This window comes from Crinia signifera, chromosome 5, assembly GCF_055691185.1.
Source record: "Crinia signifera chromosome 5, ASM5569118v1, whole genome shotgun sequence".
In the NCBI taxonomy this organism is placed as follows: Eukaryota; Metazoa; Chordata; class Amphibia; order Anura; family Myobatrachidae; genus Crinia; species Crinia signifera.
The window spans coordinates 259,861,414-259,884,803 of NC_139221.1; the positions used below are offsets into that span (position 1 = coordinate 259,861,414).

General features: G+C 44.1%; 1 protein-coding gene across 2 annotated transcripts in view; it reads left to right on the plus strand.

Moving 5' to 3' along the window:
• Positions 1 to 23,390, plus strand: part of MKX (mohawk homeobox) — a 106,188-nt gene that overhangs the window by 16,220 nt on the left and 66,578 nt on the right. For both annotated transcript variants that reach the window (XM_083186352.1, XM_083186353.1), the window contains exon 3: positions 4,488 to 4,650. In XM_083186352.1, coding sequence (XP_083042478.1) covers positions 4,488 to 4,650 — 163 coding nt within the window. The remainder of the gene's footprint in view (positions 1 to 4,487; positions 4,651 to 23,390) is intronic.

The window sequence follows — 23,390 nt, forward strand, 5'->3', positions numbered from 1 at the left end:
AACAGAAAACTACAAGAGACAGCACTTTGTCAACTAACAGAATGCAAAAGATAAAGTGCCAGGTTTTTTTTTTTTCACAGTAATAAAGGGAAATGTGCATTGTGTAATATTAATGGAATTGCCTTTCGAAACTATTTAAAACTCCGCATTCAATATTAAAATTAAAATGACCTATAATGTGATTAGGAAAATCATGAACATCAAATATTTAATAAGTGTACAATAAAAGGGTGATGTTATTAAACGTGCATTATATTCAAATAGCATTTCTTAATCATATTATTTGTAATACACACATTTTGCAAATATGTATACACTGTTACTAATATCTGTATAGTTACATCTCTGCATTATGTTATATATATTAAAACAGGTCATTTTAATAAACTGAAATAACTATATTGATATCATCCTTTTGCAATAAAGAAACCTACGCATAAGATGAAGAGGGTGTAACTCCAATTCTGTTTCTTGGCATACACAGTGCAGTCCTTAATGCAGGTATGTCCAAACTATGGCCCTCCAACCGTTGTGAAACTACAAGTCCCATCATGCCTTGCCACAGTTTTGCTATTAGGGAATACTAAGACTATGGCAAAGCATTCTGGGATTTGTATTGTGTCACAAATGCTTGAGGGCCATAGTTTGGACATGTCTGCCTTAATGTGAATGCAGTGAAGTTGAGTTCCCAGGTGTTAGAAATAGGATACAAATACCTGGACACATTTTATGCACATGTGATCTGCTGTGGCCATGATGACATTTTTAGTTCTCCAGCAGTTTTAGAATTATGTTATGTATGGTGACAGTAGAACATATTGAAGATTCTTTATTAAAACGTATTTTTAATGTTTTTTTCATGTTATTTCAACTGCTTGTTCAAACATTACCACTAAAAGACTTTAGTCACATGTAGCAGCATTAAGCCCTGTAAACATGGGGCGATATATTGGCGAGCGATATATTGCTCACGCTGAGCGATATATCGCTCTGTGTCTCGTATGCATCAGCGACCAGAGATGGTCGCTGATGAAAAAGAAACTGCCTGGGGAGCCCGGCAGTGGAAATCAGCTGGTCGCAGGAGCAAACGGGAGCGCGGACCTGGTGATTTATTGCCAGTGCACACTCCCATCGCTGGCAATATGGTCACTCAGCGACCATATTTCCAGCGATATTTGCTATAATTGCCCCCGTGTGTATGCACCATTAGAATAAGGGCTGTCATTTTCTGTCACAGTAACTGCCAATTTTATTTCAGTGGTGTTTTTTTTGAAGAATGCTATTAAAGTTAACAGAATTGATGTACATTGTCCTCCTGCTGCTACGTTAATGCTATAACATAATCAATAATGACACAGAAGAGGTAACTGAGGTTAATGGGAATTAATTCTGTCATCATTTACCTCAGCATTGTCAGGGCCAGCAAAGACATTAAAATATAAATTGATGAAATGACAGGACGCCCAAGTGCCAACATTTTCTGCTTCTACCTTTAAACTTCAGGCAACTCTGCCTGTACTTTGTCTAGTTTACTATGCAAGCAGTTTAAATAATGACTGCTTTAAATGTCCAATTATACGTAAATGAGGTGTGTGACAGGCTGTCATATATACATAAATTATCAAGCAACTGCCAAAACTTTAATGCATTAAATTGGGCCAGTCGTACTGTTGAAATTGTAATTTGTAACACATCTGTTAGGGAGAAAATACAATCGATCATCAAATCCAAATGTATGAACTGAAAGAGATTTCATTGTGCTGTTTATATTTTTTTTTATAATGAAATGTTTCTTTTATTTCTCTCTTGTTAAATTTATACATACATTTTTTGCTGCATGCATATATATATATATATATATATATATATATATATATATATATAGTCAGCACATCCCTGTTTGTCAGACAGAGAAGACCAGCACCAGTCCAATTATAACAAGTAAGTAGTTTATTGTCCATTCAGGACATTTCCTTGCTTATGGATTCAGCAATACAACATTATGAGCATGTAATACAACACCCAGCAGGCAATACTTATCGCACGTCGTCCTCGACGGCCGTTTCGGTGCTCCCCGCACCTTTATCAAGAGGGTATAAATAAATAAAGGTGCGGGGAGCACCGAAACGGCCGTCGAGGACGACGTGCGATAAGTATTGCCTGCTGGGTGTTGTATTACATGCTCATAATGTTGTATTGCTGAATCCATAAGCAAGGAAATGTCCTGAATGGACAATAAACTACTTACTTGTTATAATTGGACTGGTGCTGGTCTTCTCTGTCTGACAAACAGGGATGTGCTGACTATGTGATTTGGACCTGGCACAGTCATCTTTAAACGCTGGGGAGTGTTGTGCGTTCAGTTCTACATTGTATATATATATATATATACATAGAAAAGGCTAACTGCTCCTCACCTCTATGAGGTGAAGTCTGCCACTGACTACTGGAGGCCACTAGATGTCATAACAGAAAGTGAATGCAATTTTTGCAGGGACACTGATATGTTACAAACTTGCTAGATATGGAGATAAAGAGCTGTGAGATTGGAGGCAGGAGCGGATAGGGACTGGTAGTAGGGTGGAGAGCTTGTGGGCTAAAAACAGCTCAAAGTGAAAGTAAAAACTGTAACAGCTCAAAATGAAGGTACATTTTGACAAGCTTTTAACTAGTGAATTTATATTTGAACCCATTTCTGTGCTTTTCATCCAAATCATGTACTATATATAATCACAATGTTTATTATAGAAGAGGGTCACACTTTATTGGTGGACATAATGCTAACCAGCAGAATGTATAGAGCTCTGTAAAAAACATGTATTGTGTCTTAGAATACTGTCAAACTTTGCCTAAATGTAAAGGCTTTGAAAAACAAAAAAAGAATGGCAGGTACAGATATAGCCGCATTTTTTTGGCACTGCAATATAGCCACTAGGGCCCGCTTGGCGCAGCAAGTCATACCCACAACTCGGATATGCTATGCTGCTCCATGCACTGGCTAATGCTTTCAACAAGCCGTGACTGACGCACAAGCATTTTGCCGTGCATGCCGCACATGCGACTTGGCGGACGCTGGATGAGTGTGGCTATTTCTGTAGAGTGAATCTACTTTAGTTAAGAAAGTTGCACAAGGGGACATACAATACAATCAGTTCATTTTGTTAATTTGTACAATATGTTTCCTTGCCGCATGGAAATGTACAGTATTTACTTGGTAGGAGCACATTTAGCCACAATTACAGCGTTGAGTGTGTTAGGGTGTCTTTAACAGCTTTGCACATTCCTCAAGATCCACTGGGTTGGACTGTTGGTAAACTGCAAACTGCACATTAGTTTCCTAATGAACTCTGGGCTTTAACTGGCCTGGACCATTCCAGGTGATTGCTGCATTTAAGCCACTCCAATTTTTTTTATATTTTGCTGTATCAAGGTTTCCATTGTTGCTGTAATTCTTCTGATATAATGTTTAGCAGTATGGGTACTGTCCTTGGGAAGGTGGGCCTGATTCAGGTGTTGTTAGAGACAGTATTGCTGCTACTTATTTGGACGCAGAAGTTCTGCTCTAATATGGTAATGCAGCAGGAGGCGTCTGATATGTATTTGTCATCCAGTGCTGCATCCTAGAGGGCAGCACCAGATCACCTGCAACATCATCTTGAAAAACCGAGGCCATTCTTGCCGCCTCCTTACTCCCAAACGAATACAAACTGTCACTCTCTTGACGTTTGCATCTGCAGTGCATTCATCAATGCAGGGTCCATATTGCATATGCACAATAGAGCACCTGCATATGCCCTGAGTACTGGCCATTAGTACTTTGTGCATAGTGCAGCAGATCCTTTGGGCCCAATATGCTGTGTTATACTTGTGCAGAACACGGCTCCTGGTGTATTCATTCGTACAACAGAATACAGCTGAACTTGCCGTATATAAATACGGCAAATGCGGCTGTATTTGACATTGAATGGGTACGAATATGTGTATTCATACCCATTCGATCTTAGTAAGTTTTCCCCAATATCTCCTCTTTCAAGTTATGTCTTAGCAAAGTGATGTATTTGCATATGGTATGTTTTCACAGTAAGATCTTGATCCTAGTTGGAGAAAGGACCTCTGATGTCACAGAGGGAGGAACATGGTCTGAACATGGAAACCCAAATGGACCCTTGTGGGCTCGCTTCACGCACCACACTTCAGACCTGGTTACTAAAGGCAATATGTCAAGGCATGGAATGTGCGAGGCCAACGGCCTTGTTTCTCCCCCTGGGTGTGAAAGGTACTTTCTCCAAGTTAGATCTAGCAACTACCATGTTTTTACCCCTGGAATAGGGGAAACTCCTATGTTTGGCATTAGCTGAGGTGACATTGCAGTCACTAGTTGAAACCCAGAATATGAAAAGTCCAGTGACAGGTCTAAACACTTTATATGCACCCACTGCAGATGATAGCAAATCCATTGTAATGAAATTGTTGTCTTTATTTTGTAGCAGCTCAAGAGGAACCAGCGGTAAAGTGAGGCATAAACGCCAGGCATTGCAGGACATGGCCCGGCCATTGAAACAGTGGCTTTACAAGCATCGGGACAACCCATACCCTACCAAGACAGAGAAAATTCTCTTAGCACTCGGATCACAGATGACTCTGGTGCAGGTACATATAGCATGATTTGTGTTTGTCAGAGCATCCAGAAAGCAGGACTAATATAGATGCATGTGGTTCCATAAGGTATATATACTATTGTTCTGCTTAAGTTATACAAGAATAAGCTCAAGAATCATCAAATTGTAATATGTGTCATGTTATGTCGCCTTTGCCTAATGTCCTATTTTGTTTTTATACTATTGTATGGGGTATCATATGACTGCCCGAGAGGGAGAATCCCGACAGTCAGTATCCCGACGTCAGAATCCCGACTGCCGGTGCACCGACAGGGGGAATCCCGACTGACCGGGACTATTCTCCCTTGTGGGGCTTTTTTGTGCTCGCCCCCTGTCGGAGCACCAGCAGTTGGGGTTTTGACGTCAGGATTCCCCCTGTCGGACCGCCCTACCACACCCATTGTATATTGGCTTAGAATTATGACGTGGTCTTATAGACATAAATAGACAAAGAACACATGTCAGTAAAATAAGTGACTACGTTGCTTTCTCGCTAAGTATCCATTTTTTGAAACGTTACAATATAAAGATAGATTAATGGTGGTCTTGGTTTGATTAATTGGGTCCTGTGAGACTTAGTGGTTTAGTACAGATAAAATCTGCTGGAAGCAGGTGTTAGAGATGAACCCAACTTTCATCACTCCGAGGATTTACTGCAAACTGAATGTCTGTAACTATGGGCTATTAGTATAAATTAATGAGGTCTTTCCTCTTAATATTCTTTTTTTTTGCTAAAAAAAGATTTATCTTCCCCTAAAGTGTTCCCATATGTTTTTTTCTTTTTAGAAAGTAGTGATAAGTCTATCATGGCAATGCTAGGTACTCTGTAAGACACTGACTACACCCAACATTGTGTAATACTGTACTGTACATTTGGTAAAAATCATCTTTAACTTGTTTTTTTTTTTGTCTTCTTGGCTGATAAAGTGTAACAGTAAGCTTCTGAAAATGTGTATGTAACATCACATTAGATGCACACACATGGAATCATTTGCTGTGCCCTGGGAGACCATATTACTCTGTCTGGCCCCATTGGAAATTCGGAAGGTCAACTCCCTGTCCAGCTGCAGTTCATGCTGCCTTTGGTTTTATTAGCTATCACCCGGGCAGTCATCTCATTCTGTAGTCATGGTGTTCCCTTTTCTGTCCAGTGCTGGACATTACCGGGGCATATTACAAATTAAGGAATAATAGTGATAATAATAAGAACCACTTTTAAAGATAAAATATATTTATGTATATCTCATTCATTGTGAAATCTTATAGGGTGTATATACGCTTCGATTTAGTCTATTTTTTATATTCGAATTTGCTTATATAAGCAAAATCGAATTGAAATGGAACGTCCTTACCGTTTAGTCTACCGATGGAGCCTCTTTCATCAGAGTGGCTCCAGGCGCACCATACGCTTGCGCTCCCCATTCTCGGCAATGGACATGTGAACGTGTGAGACACTCGTGCGTAGATGTATGCCGGATCGCTATCTGCCAGATACCAGCGGATGGTGCACTGGTGGAGAATGCACAAAGAGAATGGTCCCATCTGTATATCGAATACAGATGGGACCATTGGCTGGTTGTTTATCACTCTCCACTTTATCACTTTTTGAAACTTTGTGCATCTGGCCCATTGTGAGTTACCACCAGCAATATCATTGCCAGATATAAGCTTGGCCATGCAACACCATGATGTCGTATGTATATTTCTTGTTATTAGATATTCTGAAGTTGTTCCCTAAATCAGTGGTTCTGTAACTAGATTCGTAAGGCGCACTAACAATCCAGGTGTTAATAATAGCCATGCTTGAGCACAGGTGATTTAGTTACTTTCTTATTTATTTTCATTACAACATCTGTTCTTCACTATATATATCCAGGGCCAGTGCAAGGCATCTAGGCGCCCTAGGCAAACCTACAGGATACCGCCCCCCCCAACTTCTCACATACACAATTGACTTTTATAATTTTCATTAGCTATATTTTATATTTATATATTTTATATATATTGTACTGGGCACACAGCTAGTCCCCCAGGTGGGTGCATGATTATACTGTACTGCGCAGTGGGCACACAGCTAGTCCCCCAGGTGGGTGCATGATTATACTGTACTGCGCAGTGGGCACACAGCTAGTCCCCCAGGTGGGTGCATGATTATACTGTACTGCGCAGTGGGCACACAGCTAGTCCCCCAGGTGGGTGCATGATTATACTGTACTGCGCAGTGGGCACACAGCTAGTCCCCCAGGTGGGTGCATGATTATACAGTATAATCATACACCCACCTGGGGGACTAGCTGTGTGCCCAGTACTGTGGAGACAGTCACACTGAGGACAAGGAGAAAAATGGGGATGCCTATACAGTGCATAGTAAGGGAGCAGGTCAGGGGCTAAGGTGATTAAAGGTACCTGATCAGAGGGCAGGAGGAGCTATCAGGCGGACACTGGACATGGACAGGAAGTGTTAGGGGCATGGCTAAATCGCGGGCAACGTGGCCACGCCCCCTTACCAGGAACAATTTAAAAATATTTTAAAACAGCTCAGGGGTGAGTGACAGCACACTCTAGTATGATTGTGCTGTGCTGCTGACAGGCAGAGCATAAGCTCTCACGCTGTAACACACTGACAGTGTGAGAGCTCATGCTGCTGCCCGGGAGGGGACCAGGACCTTCGCCTCAGCTGTCCTATCCTAGGCGCGGGCGGCTTAGGCTGTCCATCATTAAGGAACCCGGCGTCCCAGAGCAGAGCGCAATATCACACTGCCTGGAGCGGAGGTTGGGGGGGGGGGGGGGGGGGAGGAGGAGGAGAGGAGGATCCGAATCAACTCACCTAATAGCTGCTACGCTGGCTGCAGCTTCTTTTTCAAAGTTCCTCCAGCCGGGTTCTCCTCTGCGGTAGTGTAGCTTCCTGCTGCTGCTTCTTCCTCCTGCAGGCTGCAGCTCACTACCGCCCTCCAGTGGCCGGCGCCCTAGGCAAATGCCTAACCTTGCCTAGTGGTGGCGTCGGCCCTGTTTATATCCCTAAAACCTAGACTGTTAGTATGACTTGAGGACATGGACAGAGTTTGGTCAGTTATAGCTTAAATGGAGTAACCACCCTTATAGGGAATGTGTACTTTGATTTGTGTTACACTTTTTTATACAGTGCTATGTACAAGATACACAGCAGACATTATTTTTTTAAATTAAGTAATTTTTATTGATTTTGCGATACCAAACAATAAACTATGCAGACAGCAGTGTACTAGTAGATCAAAAGGTGCATATACAGGGGATATGTAACAGCCATAAGATAGAAACCATATTCATTCACATTCACAACATGTATGATATATACAGAATGAAAATCATCCTCTCAGGATTTAGGTGAACATATATTGAGTCGATTACCCGGAGGCGCCATCCAGGTTTCCATTAGCAGAGAGATAATCGGATGTTATAAGTACATGGATATAACGTATAGCAATTCACTGAGCACCATTGATCTGTATCTTGAGATAATCATCTGACAGTAACACCATTGTCTAACTTAAATAGACTACCAACATTAATAAAGAAAAATAAACCCCAAAAAGGAAAAACCTCCCAAAGGACCCAAAGCAACCCTCCATATAACCCCCCACCCTGTACTACCCACCCCCAACTTAGGTGTACCTGGATCCCTACAACATACTACCTCTAAACCCCCTCCCTACCTTACTACCAAATTTAACTCCCCCCCCCACACACACACAAATAAGGATATTAATCGAATAGCTGGCAGGGGCAAAGAAAATAGGATATCTAAATAGTATATACTGGACTGTATAAGTGAGGCTATACTGCCACTCACTAAGCTAGAGAGCTTAGGAAATAATCAACATATTTTTTTAAGAACAAATAGGATGGGAGAGCACTAGTTACAATTTAGTGTACATTATTAATCTTCAAAATCAGGAAAAGAAGTGGTTATGGGAGCAGGATTCTCGCCATCATCAAACGGGATATCAGGATAAGTTCCACAATGGTAATATGACCATAACCAGCCCAATGCAGAGCACAGTATACGAAAGTGAGGCAATCCTGAGCAAGTGTCAGCAAGCATGAAGTAGCAGGATAGGGATTTAGAGGAGCTTCCAATTATTAAACCAGGACCCTGTGGGTATATATCCCGGATCAACAGAGGAGCAACGGCCATAGAGCAGACAATGTCACAGCATGCAATCCAACACTCTGCATCACTGGTTTCGTAAGGATAAATAGAGGAGTGACTGGAGCACTTAAAGGTCAAAGTCCAGAAACATAACCTAATCATCGATAGCAGATCAGGAGAATGTCCAGAATACATGGACAAAAGGTCCCATAATTGTGCAGTTGTCATTAGATATAAAGAAATCGATCCCAGATGAGCCTCACCATTTGCAGAGCTCTTGGGTAGGATATACCACGGCATCTCAGAAACAGATGGCGCTGGCTCCCCCTGTGCGGACTGCGGCAGCGGCTCTCTGCTGAGACCGCTTCCCGCTCTCCCGCTATAAACTCCGGGAGATCACCAGCGCACCTCACCCCACTCACCAGGAATAGGGCGCCACGCAGCACACGCAGGGTACCATATATGATACGGAGGCAAGGAATGGTCTGTGCACGTCTCTCCCAGGCATACGGCAGCAGCAAGATGGCACCCGCATAGGCCTTCAGCTGACAGCAGACGCCAACTACCGCCGCAGGTTAGCAGGATATCACCCACAGCAGAATCACCACAAGTCTCCCGGAGTGTTCCTAGCAGCTTCCCCCACCTCTGTGCGAAGTTTATATAAGTCGAGCGCTCTCAGGATGGCAATACAGGATTTAGTTGGAGGAGAGCGACGGAGTTTAGCTGCCTCTACTTGTCCGTCGTAGCCACGCCCCCCACACAGCAGACATTATTGATTCCTGGTGCTACAGAGGACAGAGTATGATTTTTGTGAAAATATATATTTGTGAATATTATCTGTGGCTTATGTAGGTAGCATGACATGTTAGAAGTATAATGGTCTTTTAAGATTTTGGAAGATGTAAATTACTTGTTAGTGTTCCCTCTAAGCTTTTTTTCCAGGGTGCCGCACACTGTCCATTTTTAAAACCTCAAAATGCACCCTGCCCTTTTTGTGTGTGGCACTGTACCCACCCACCCTTACGCTGCCCCCCCACCATGCTGACATACCACATGTTTAATGGGTATTACGATGTATGCTATATTGTGTAATAGGCATTATGGTGTGTGGTATAATGTGTAAGAGGCATTACAGTGTGTGCCATAATGTGTAATTGTCATGACAGAATATGTAATGGGCATAGCAGAGTATGACCATGTGTAATGGGCGTAATCCTAGCGCAGTGTGGAATTTTTTATATATATTTTTTTGTTTGTTTCGAATATAAATGTGCCCTACCTGGTGGTCAGCTCCCTGCCCTAAAAAAATCCTAGAGTGAACACTACATGTACTGGATTTACTGGGGCAGATGCATTAGTGAAGTGATAAAGTGGCCGGTGATAACACACCAGTGAAGCAGCACCTAACTGTCAAGTTACAGACAGGGTTTGAAAAATGACAGTTAGTAGCTGATTGGCTGCTGTGCTATCACCTTCCACTTTTTCACTTAATACATCTGCACATTAATGATGATGTGTATTTTTGCGAAATATATTGATTGGATCACTGTTCATTGAAACAATCTCACAGTCATCATTTTAACATGTGATCCACACTGGTGGTCCAATTAATAGACTGTAGTGTCTTCTGCAGTTACACTCTTCTTCATTACCCCCAACGCAGCCCTTAAGTAACAGATTAACTGCCGTCTCCGCTAGCATTACATAAAATGTAGAATTCAGACGTCTCTGTCCGAGGGAATCATTGCAGTGGAAAATGAGAGATGGTTTTATGGATTATGTGTATAGTGTTACCTAACAGCATTTCCTTGCAATATGCTTATAACTCAAGTCATTGGCAAACTGATTTTTTTTTGCAATACATGTGGACATATTAAATCCCAGAGCTGTCACATAACTAATCCCAAATACGTGACCTTTCCAGCGAATGGTTTTGCAACATATAATATATGAGAGAAAACAGCACGATTGAACAAGGTCTTTAATTGCAGATATGCTGTGTAGCAATCCATGATATATTAGAAGGGTCCCTATTAATAGAAAAGTTATATACTAAATACTGTGCAGACATTTCTATCCAATTAAATCAATGATTACAGTAGTTATCGTTTGTGTGTGTTCTATGACATGAGATTCGCTGACATGTTGTATTTAAAGGAACATTTTATGATTAAATAACGTGTAATAAGTATAATATAGCACAGCACTAGGGCTTATGTAGTGAGATGGCGGGATAGACAATTAGCTGTTGTGTACTATAGTCTCCTATACACTTCTTCGATTCCGGCAGTGTAAGGCCACACAGGCAGGAAGGCAGAGGCACTTGGCGTTTAGAATAAGGAGTTTGAACAAGGAAGGATGGCAGGCAGTCCTTTGCCACTCACTTGGTCAGAGTGAGTATGAACTTAGTCAGACATTTTCAGAGAAATCCTCTTGTTTTGTTAAGATACCCTGGGATATATTAATCATCACTAATGGCGTATGCAGAAATGCTAGTTTCAATATATTTACGTAATGTTCATTATAAGGGGCCTAGTATTCAGTAACTCGGAAAACTGAAAGTATTCTGAGTTTGCTTGCTGAAACCAAAGCCATCTCCAGATGCCTCTAGTTCACAGAGCCTTGCTCCTTCCTAAGGAAATGAGGTTCATGGTTGTGAAGTGCGATCCAAGTAGATCCTTCCGCCGCATCTGCACTTGATGACTTATGACTGTGCGCATTCGTGACCTTCCATATAGTACCTTATATCAATATAATACCCTGTTACAGGATACTATATGTCCACTTGCGTCTCCCATAAGCCCCCAGCAGCTCACAAATTCCGTTACATAAGGTGTTTCATGCTGGTTGTAGTACAAGAAGGCTTGAGAATTGGATTGGCGGGTGGCTTGCTGTTCATTGTTACTGTCTTTGATGGTTTTGATAAAAAGAGTTGTCCAAAGGTGGAGAAACTTTTTCAAATATACATTGATTGAATGCTAAACATATTGGAGGGAATTCAGCATGATGGCTTTTCAGAGTGACATACATTGCCTATCTCTCAGAACAGTGACCTGTTGCTGGGGAACATATGGGAAAGATGCCATATACTGTACATTACTACACGTGATATATCCTTCTGCTTTGTGCATTACTCTCTCATTTCGCTCACGCCCACTTTCCTGCAGATGTATTTCCTGTGTCTTGTACCTACATCATTAATATGAAGAAAATGAGAATCCTGTTTCAATTTTAAAACCTCGTATTATGTTAATTGCTTTTTAAGGTCTGTTGGTGTAATGCATACGGAAGCAGAATATGGCTGTTGGCTAAATGGTTTCCTTTATTAAAATAATGAATTCCTAAGCCCAGAGAGAAATGACCTGTATGTATCCGCACACAGGACCCAGGTATTCTGCTGGCATAACGGTCACTAGGACGAACCTACTTAGGTCAACATGCATTGGGTTGACCACTGAAGGTCAACAGGGTTAGGTCGACACCTGAAATAGGTTGACACAGCTAAGGTTGACAGGGTTGAAAGGTCAACAAAAGCGGTCAACAATGGCATGGCTGACAGTTGAAAGGTGACATGAGCTTTTTTTAAAAAATTTTAACCCAACGTATGCCAACGAGCGGTATTTCATGCCCGACCATCCGCTACAGCGGGATGGAAGAATAAAATAGTGCACAAAGCATCGTTAGCGCAGCGAGCCAATGCGAGGGGATGCAGTACACTTTGACGGTGTCCATGTCGACTATTCCGTCATTCAGGACAAAAAAGCATGAGCAAATCATGTCGACCTGTGGCTGTCGACCTTCCCCTAATGCGTGTGTCGACCTTCAAACCCGGTCGACCTTAGCCATGTTGACCTATTTCAGGTGTCGACCTTCAAACCCTGTCGACCTTAGCCATGTTGACCTATATCAGGTGTCGACCTAAGCCCTGTCGACATTAAATAGAGTTCACCCAATTACCCATACCAATTCTGCTAGTCTCATGCTCCTTTCACACTGCACTTGTAAAATGGTATATTGACGTTTTTTCCCATTTCAAAACATTTAAGGCTGCAGTGTGAAGGTGCCAGAGTTGATTTACCGGTTAAAGACAACCGGTATTTCAACACGTTTAAAAAGCAGAGTCCGACACGTTTCAGAGCCGTTTTTTTATGCAGCGAGAATGGCTCTGAAACGGTATTTAGTAAAAACAACAGATCTGCCTTGAAACGTGTTCGGGGGATCAAAACGGGTTGACTGATGTGAATGGTATTTAAATGGTATTTAAAATGGTAATCTACTGCAATGTCAAGGCTCAGACCCGTTTTAAATACTGTTTTAAAATACCATTTTTTAAAACGATTAGGCAGTGTGAAAGTGGTATCAATCTGTGTGAGTCCAGTTTTCTCCTCTGCCATTATGGATATAACTGTAGCCATTATTAAGTACTAGCTACTGTACATCTTCAGGAATCTGACATGGATCTATATGCATATACCATACATTCCTACCATCCTCACTGAGGGCCTTTACATGTAGATGTAAGGAGGCAAAAATGTTACATGTGTGTATAACACTGAGCAGTCTGTCTGCTACACTTGTTACAGCGCACTGACAGCCGCCTGCAGCATAGTGTTCTCTGTACCACACAGTACAACCTCTAAACACTGCAGGGCTGACATAGATGGAAATAAATGCTTGTTTATAGGTCCATTAGATTCTGCTATATTTTGGACTGTCACTGGTAAAGCACATACTGTATAACAGAAGGACACACACTGCACATAGGATTTCAACCACTGCTTATTTTTTTTTCGATTATATGGGATCTTTCCAATAAATCAGGCGCACGTAAGAATTAAAATGTAAACATTAGTATATAGTATATAGTATAAATATATTAAAGTAAATATAATTTGATACCAACATTAACCCTCTACAATCCTGCAGCTCCCAGATAACTGGAATTATGATCAGATGACCAAGTCTCACTGGCTTTTCACCGCATTCAGCATGGTCACCAAAAGCCGTGGTCATCTGATTGTTCTCCCCAGTGTGAGTAATTACTGCTTTTTGTGGATATACCGCATTGTTGCCTACCCTCCTGCATTCTGCAGGAGACTCCCTGAAATAGCAGCAATCTCCCTCTCTCCAGCATTAGTCAAGCAATCTCCCTCATTTCACCTAGCCCACATTACACTGTTACATTTTTTTGGGGGAAAATGATTGAGAGATAGCTACATTTACATTAAATCATCAGCACCATTTCCCAGCACTTTACCAAGTATAGTATCTCTTCCTAACTGCTTTGGGGCTCATCTACATTTGTATATAAATAATTTTAAAAGATTCCTCCCAGATGTAGCAGCACACACCCACACTTCTAGGTGCCACGTTCACAATCTCTTTTCACAATCTCTCCATATAAAGAACTAGACACGCCCTTTAGGTGGAACATGACATGCCCCCTCAATGGGGCGCTTTGCAAAATTCTATTACCAACTATAATCTCCCTGAAACTAGTTTTCAAAAGTAGGCAAGTATGATATACCGTGTGTGCAGCTTTATTATGGATACGGAGAATTATCCAGAGCCAAGCTAATAAAACCACTTATGGGACATTTAACACCCTAAGTATACAGAGAAATTGGACATACAGTATTCACCAGATTGTCTATATCCACCTAATTTCCGACAATTGTGGGATAAGAGAACATACAAACTCCAAGCACGCTTTTTTGTGGCGAGGTCAAGTATACCGTTCAGAATTGGACACACCAGTATATATTTGTTATATTATTTTATTAAATTAACTTGTGTGTGATTTGCGATGTGAATGGGGTACAAGAAGTCAGTATCTGTCCTTTGATGCCGGGTAGCTAGCTGGCCCAAATGTAATAATAAAATAAAAGCTGACTGAAGGAACCTAAAGAAGATGTTAGTAAATGTAATATAAAGAGTCTGGATAATATATAAGGAACACAGCAGCACATTCATCGATAATACCTCTGCTAAACCACAATAAAATGTGTGACTTAACTGTGTTCCTAATAAGTTCCATCAGGATGTATCATGTGGGAGAAATGAGTAGTTACTAGAGAAGGAAGAAAGGATTAGTAGTGTAGCATTGATTTGGGAAGACAGCAGTGCTGTACAGTGATTGGACTTACAGGAGGGTTGTGTACAAAGCATCAGAGTTCATTAACTCTCACAGGAGAGAATTCAGAGGATGAGTGCGGAAAGAGGATGTGATCTGCAAAACAGCACCTTTGTGCGCCTGACAACCCATGGTCATTCTGTGTGTAGAAACTGTTAATAAATAAATAAAATCTGGAATTTGCCATATAAGTAAAATAAAAGATTAAATCACAGTCGGTTGTATATGGAAATAATAGCTAAGAAGCTGCAATTATTCCCTTATTGGCCTGATTATACTGTAGTAGAGGACAATGGGGACTCCTGGCCCCCCGGCCTAAATGACTGACTCTATCTGACTGTCCCCCCCCCCCCCCTCCCTGCACGCTGGCTCTTCCCCCCAGTGCAGCTCCAGCCAGGACCCTGACACGCTGCCCCCCCCTCGCACTAAAGCCTAGGTTCCATCCTGTGGTGTGCTGTAGGGAGATGGTCTGTTGAGCCCTTCTGCTGCTTAGCTGCTGCCCATGAGCAGCATGATCAAGAAGGCACCGCAAATGGCTGCCTAGGACCTGTGCCATTCAGCCATTTGTACCCTGTACCTCCCCTGTCTCGTACACTGCATAGCAACCGACAACTGTACTGTCTGCTTAACTGTTGGCTGCCTGGCTGCTGTGTTGACCAGTGGCACCTCTGATGGCTGCCTAGGCGCTGTGCAGCTCGGCGAGTATATGTTCCCTGAGAGATAACTGTACTGTCCCTGCTGTATTGTTGCCTGTCTGGCTGTTGCGACCAGTGGTGCCGCTGATGGCTGCCTAGGTGCTGTGCAGCTCAGTGGGTATGTGTTCCCTGTGTGATAACTGTACTGTCCTTGTTTATATTGTTGCCTGTCTGTTGCCTGCCTGGCTGTTGCAGCGACCAGCGGCACCGCTGATGGCTGCCTAGTTGTTGTGCAGCTCAGTGGATATTTGTTCCCTGTGTGATAACTGTACTGTCTCTGCGTGTACTGTTGCCTGCCTGGCTGTTGCGGTGACCAGTGGTGCCGCTGATGGCTGCCTAGGTGCTGTGCTGCTCAGTGGGTATGTGTTCTCTGTGTGATAACTGTACTGTCCCTGTTTGTATTGTTGCCTGTCTGGCTGTTGCGGCGACCAGTGGCGCCACTGATGGCTGACTAGGCGTTGTGCAGCTTGGCGGGTATGTGTTCCCTGTGTGATAACTGCACTGTCTTAGCTTGTACTGTTGTCTGCCTGGCTGTTGCAGCAACCAGTGGCGCCGCTGATGGCTGCCTAGGCGTTGTGTAGCTCGGCGGGTATGTGTTCCCTGTGTGATAACTGTACTGTCCCTGTTTGTATTGTTGCCTGCCTGGCTGTTGCGGGGACCATTGGCGACGCTTATGGCTGCCTAGGTGCTGGGCTGCTCGGCGGGTATGTGTTCCCTGTGTGATAACTTCAAAGAAAAACAATGTAAGCGGCGCTTTAGGGACTACAATTCAAATATCAAAATATGATTTATTTGTATAAAGAGACACAATAAATATAATGTACAATACCACCGGCCGGCAGGAAATAAAATTATTCCAACATAAACAAACAAAAATCAATTCTTAAAAACATAATGCTGCATAAATAAATGCCTCCTCCCCAATTGAAATAATCCAGCAAATGGACCCTTTTCGTTTAAAAGCTCTTTTTAGCCTTGGGTGAAATTTTGCGTAAATTGCTAATGAAATACTGTCCTGTTAATCTCAGGGAGAATCAGCATCAGGTAATTAGCGGTAAGCAGGTTAGTCAGTCACACTTTCAGAACTTGGTTAGTCTTTCTAGACCAGGCAACTTTAAACAAGCTGTTAAATGCTCACTCATTCAGCAAAAAAAATTGAATTTGATACTTATGCTCCTTTTGACCCAGGCAGGACGGGTTGGAAGTGTATTTCACTGGGGGTGAGATGCGGCTCCCTTAGAGCGGGTCCCCGGCTGCTGATGTTTCCAGCTTACGCAGCTCTCTCAGGGACTCCCGGCTCTGATGTTAATGTCCCCGTTTTGAATGGTGGAGGCGAGGTGCGGCTCGCCTGGAGCGGGTCCTCGGCTGCTGCGAGGTGCGGCTCACCTGGAGCGGGTCCCCGGCTGCTGGTCTTCCCGTATTGTGCAGCCTTTTCAGGGACTTCCAGCTCCGGCGTTCGTTTCTCCGGCTCAAGCGGTAGCAGTAGTCGGAAGTGACGGTAGTTAGATGACGCGTTTCCCCGCCTTCAATACGTCAGCGGCTTCATCTGATGAAGCCGCTGACGTATTGAAGGCGGGGAAACGCGTCATCTAACTACCGTCACTTCCGACTACTGCTACCGCTTGAGCCGGGGAAACGAACGCCGGAGCTGGAAGTCCCTGAAAAGGCTGCACAATATGGGAAGACCAGCAGCCGGGGACCCGCTCCAGGTGAGCCGCACCTCGCAGCAGCCGAGGACCCGCTCCAGGCGAGCCGCACCTCGCCTCCACCATTCAAAACGGGGACATTAACATCAGAGCCGGGAGTCCCTGAGAGAGCTGCGTAAGCTGGAAACATCAGCAGCCGGGGACCCGCTCTAAGGGAGCCGCATCTCACCCCCAGTGAAATACACTTCCAACCCGTCCTGCCTGGGTCAAAAGGAGCATAAGTATCAAATTCAATTTTTTTTGCTGAATGAGTGAGCATTTAACAGCTTGTTTAAAGTTGCCTGGTCTAGAAAGACTAACCAAGTTCTGAAAGTGTGACTGACTAACCTGCTTACCGCTAATTACCTGATGCTGATTCTCCCTGAGATTAACAGGACAGTATTTCATTAGCAATTTACGCAAAATTTCACCCAAGGCTAAAAAGAGCTTTTAAACGAAAAGGGTCCATTTGCTGGATTATTTCAATTGGGGAGGAGGCATTTATTTATGCAGCATTATGTTTTTAAGAATTGATTTTTGTTTGTTTATGTTGGAATAATTTTATTTCCTGCCGGCCGGTGGTATTGTACATTATATTTATTGTGTCTCTTTATACAAATAAATCATATTTTGATATTTGAATTGTAGTCCCTAAAGCGCCGCTTACATTGTTTTTCTTTGATTTTGTCTTTTCTAAGGGTTGAGTATCCCTTATAAGTGGCAGCATAGGACTATAATTAGTGCCCTGCGCTTGGTTATAACAATTGTCTACCTGTGTGATAACTGTACTGTCTCTGCTTATATTGTTACATACCTGGCTGCTGCAACGGACAGTGGCGCCGCTGATGGCTGCATAGGTACTGGACTGCTCGGCAGGTATATGTTCCCTGTGTGATAACTGTACTGTCCCTGTTTGTATTGTTGCCTGTCTGGCTGTTGTGGCGACCAGTGGCACCGCTGATGGCTGCCTTGGGGCTGTGCAGCTCAGCAAATATATGTTCCTTGTGTCTATAATCCCCAGGTACACCTAGCTCAGGGCTGGCCAATTGCGGCCCTCCAGATGTTGAGGAACTACACATCCCAGGATGCTTTGCATTAGTTTTGCTATGTGGCCATGCTGAAACTGATGCAAGGCATGCTGGGATGTGTAGTTCCTCAACATCTGGAGGGCCGCAATTGCCCAGCCCTGACCTAGCGTATACCTGTATGTGTTATGTATATCTGTACTGTCACTGTTTAACGGTTATCTCTCTGGCTGTTGCACAGCAATCCAAATCAAATTCCTAATATACGCAAGTATACCTGGCCAATATAGCTGAGTCTGATTCTGAGATGGTTCTGTAACCTGTGCTCTGTATATATTCTATTCTATGCATTGGCTGATGTTAATAACATGGAAATGACGGTGGTGCTGACCCATCTTGGGCATGAAACCATGAAATAAACAGTGAGATGTGCTTGTATTTATTGGAGCATCCTGCTTCATAAATATGGAGCTACTCAAATGTAAAAGAATGTAATCGGTACTTGTGTATTTTGGCGGCGCCCATCACATCGCATACCATAACGCATACGATGGTATGCGATGCGACGCGATATCGTACGATAGTGCACGATGGCAAACAATTTTGAAATTGTATGCCGTTGTACATGGCATACAATGCCATACGATGCGATGCGATGCGATTAAACATTGTATAAGCACCCTAATGGGTGCTTATACAATGTTAAGCACCCAAATGGGTGCTTACAATGTTAAATGCACCCCCACGCCACCCCCCCACTATAAACGTGAACCCGAAGCGTGGCGAGCGCAGCGAGCCTGCGAGGGGCGGCGGTACGCGTCCTACGACCTTTTCATACCCCCACTATCCACGTCGGCGTGGAGTTGAGAATAGAATAGTGTGGCGAGCGCAGCGAGCCACCGAGCCCGAAGCGTGGCGAGGGGACGCGGATACCTGTGAAGCCCGCGAAGGGACGCGTTTACCTGTGAAGGTATCCGCGTCCCCTCGCGGGGCACGCTGCGCTCGCCACGCTTCGGGCTCGGTGGCTCGCTGCGCTCGCCACACTATTCTATTCTCAACTCCACGCCAACGTGGATAGTGGGGGTATGAAAAGGTCGTAGGACGCGTACCGCCGCCCCTCGCGGGCTCGCTGCGCTCGCCACGCTTCGGGTTCACGTTTATAGTGGGGGGGTGGCGTGGGGGTGCATTTAACATTGTAAGCACCCATTTTGGGTGCTCAAAAGCACCCTTTAGGGTGCTTATACGATTTTTGGTCGTATAGGGGGTCAAAATCGCGTCGCATCGCATCGTATGCCATCGGGTGCATGGCATGCGATGCAATGCGATCTGATCGTCGTACGACGGACATCGGGGGCGCCGCCAAAATACACAAGTACCATGTAATCTAAAAACAATATACAAACATGTGTTTACATGTCAAAAACTCAACATTTGGGATCCGGTTAATTGGTCGACAGTAATTAGGTCAACAGGCAACAGGTCGACACATGAAAAAGGTGACAGACTTTATGTCGGCATCGACAAAAGGTCGACACAAGCAGCAGATTTCAACATAGATAGCAAAAAATGAAAACCTCACGTCGACCTTTTCCAGTGTAGTGTGACAAGCGCAGCGAGCCACCGAGCCCGAAGCGTGGCAAGGGGACGCGGATTACTGAGCTCGCCACACTATATAAAATCAACTCCATGCATAGTGGATAGTGGGGTTATGAACAGGTAAAAAAATCGCATCGGATCAGCCGATATCGCATCCGATATATCGGCCACCGTGAAATTAAACATACCTGGTAGGTTAATTGGCTCCCAACAAAATTAACCCTAGAATGTCTGTGTGTGCGTGTACATGCGGTAGGAACATAGATTGTAAGCTCCACTGGGGTAGTGACTGATGTGAATGTTCAAATATTCTATGTAAAGCGCTGCGGAATATGTGTGCGCTATATAAATAACTGGCATTAAATAAATAAATAACCACTGTTTTGAGAGCCATGGTGCTGTAGAGCCACATAGCAGAGAGCTCCTCAGAGGTGAGACTTCCTTATATTGCTATATTACCTGCCGTACCGCTGATGTCACCACCAGTGTATGTATGCAGGCTGTACTGCTGTGCACATATGGCTGTTACTGCTGTTCCTAATAAACCTGCAGTCTTTGTTAAGGATCACTTTGTAGCGTAAATTCAATATCACATTCCGCTTGTCCCTTTTGAAAGCCATCTAGCAATAGGCCAATACAACAGCAATGTCATAATGACATATATTTAGGAACTAGGTGATTCATTGTGCCCTACGGGCGCTCTTCACACCGTTGTAAGGGGCTGCGCCCCCTTAATTTGTGAACGTTTGTATATGAGAAATATGGTTAGAATTGTATGAAATGGAGGGGGGGTCACGGGGGGGGGGGGGGTGGGCGCGAATTCCGGGAGGGGGGGTTGTGGGGGGGTGGTTGCGGAGGGGTTACAGAGAATCGCGGGAAGGGGAGTTGTGGGGGCAGGGGTTGCGGCGAATCGTGGGAGGGGGGTCGCGGGGGGTGCGCCGCGAATCGCAGGAGGGGGGGTCATAGGGTGGGGTGCCGAGAATCGCGGGAGGGGGGGTCGCGGGGGGTTGGGTGTGCCGCGAATCGCGGGAGGGGGGTCGCAGGGGGAGGCAAAGGGTGTCTGGCACTGTCTGTGGGCTCACTGGGCTGGTTCTCTGTCATGTGAGTCAGTCATGTGAGTCAAAGGCTCCACCCAGCGTTATACACACACTCACACACTTTGAGTGACAGATGTAGCCAAATATATAAGAGATTCCATGCTTAGCTGACAGTGCATAAAAAGCATCACAAGAGGTAAAGCAATAAGATACCAGGGGCCAAATGTAATAGGATGAGAGTTTCAGAAAGTGAGAGATTTTGGGAGAGTTTTCCCATGTTTTTAAAGCAGCAATCAATTACATGGCCAAATAAACCTGGTTTTGCAGTGTAATTGATTGCTGCTTTAAAAAACACGGGGAAACTCTCCCAAAATCTCTCACTTTCTGAAACTCTCACCCTATTACATTTGGCCCCAATTGTTTATTGTAAATGAAAAGTCCTACATGAGTTTTTCACCTTTTTTTGGTGTCTATGTCGAAATCTGCCGACATGGATACCGAGCTTTTGTCAATGTCGACCTAAAGCCTGTCAAGCTATTTTCATGTGTCGTCCTATTCACTGTCGACCAATAGTGATAGACATAATGACTGTTGACCTAATTACTGTCGACAGAATGAGCGGATCCCCCTGTATGGATAGAGAAAAGGCTGCTATTGAGGCTGTGCCTTGTAGCGGCTATGCTGGGCAGTGGAAGTGTCTGTACAGGGATGTGCTGGACTTGTGATTAATGCTATATATTTGTCTTGGTGGACTTGTGGTCTTGCCACATTTTTGTTATAGCACACTCAAATTTTTTATTTTGATTATTATATGCAAACTGGTTCATATCATACATGTTACAGTTACACTTGCTGTATATGTATCATTGCTAAGGACTTGATGCCAACATCACTCACTGTATGTATGTATTAAATCTATTGTTTTCTGGGTAGAGATGGATAAGGCAACATTGTAAGTGGGAAACACAATACTGCTCTAAACGGTATTGGCTCAACAGATCTATGATGTCTAGATGGACCATGTTATGGTTGACCGCGCTTAGTCGAACCTGTCTAGTTAGACGCCTAAAGATAATCAACCGCATCTAGATGAAACAGTATGCCAGCATTAGCGCAATGGAAGCGTGGTCAGCATGAGTTTTTCACGTTTTTTGGATGCCGGATGTCACAGGTTGACTTGGTCCATACTTTACTATCCAAGTAGAAATAGAGTGAGGTTATATTAGTGTGCCACAGCATGGCAAGCGGACACTGTGCACATATACAGTGTCCATGGGGACCTCTGTGACATTCGTCTCCAAAAAACTGTGAAAAACTCATGTCGATCATGTGACTGTCTTCTACGCTCCCATCGCTCTAACGCTGGTATCTAACTTCTGTTAGTGTCTATATAGATGTGGTGAGAGAGTGAGGGAGCAGCATATCGCTCCACAGGGGAGGGGGGATTGGAGATGCGGCGGGCGGGCAGGGGTCAGTGGTGTGTGGGCGCTATATAGGGGCAGGGGTATGGCTCACTTACCTGCTCTAGTCCCAGCCACTTTCTTCCTGCTCTCCTCGGCGGCGGCAGAAGCTCTGCTGCTACTGCTCACTACCGCCCTCCAGTGGCCGGCGCCCTAGGCAAATGCCTAAAGCTGCCCAGTGGTGGTGCCGGCCCTGTATGCATGCACGGCTGTGTGTGCTGCAGTGTACAAGGACCTGACTCAGTGCAGTGCATCAGGCCCTTGTGTATAACATGCTTCCTTGTGTGATGCCCCGCCTTCAAGTCCACCCGCTTCTTCAGTCCACCCATCTCTAGTCTAGGGCAGTGGTTCCCAACCTTTTTTACCTCCCGTACCCCTTAATTAGACTTTTAATTTATGAGTACCCCTTCATCTCAAATTGAAATATCCACAGTACTTACGAGTGTAGTGGAAGTGAGCAGTATGCGTGTACTAAAATGCGTGTCCTTTATAAGGAGTAGCGGAGGAGTAGTATGCAGTCAGGAATCCTGTCCCTCTGTGTCTGGCCGCTGGCTGTGTACTGTCATCGGGATTCCCACTAATGCCTGTAGGATTAATGCCACTGCTTTATCGACACCTGACACGGGGCAGATGATTGCTGATGTTTGTGGGCAGCGTAGGTAGCTCCGAGTGGATTGCTGGTCAGGCAAAAGCAAAAGGAAACTCTAATGATGCTGCAGACAGAACCAAAAGTGACACAACGTGGTTCGTCTTCATGGCAATGGGAGTCTTCTGCAGCCATCAAAAGACTTTTCCTTCTTCTGCCATTACCAATGTAATTTTAAAGTACCCCCAACTGGTCTGCAGAGTACCCCCAGGGGTACTAGTACCCCAGGTTGGGAACCACTGGTCTAGGGGAAAAAAGCAGGATATATCATCAATTTCTGGGGGTACAGTGTGTATACATTTATACGATGTCCTTCCTTTCAAATC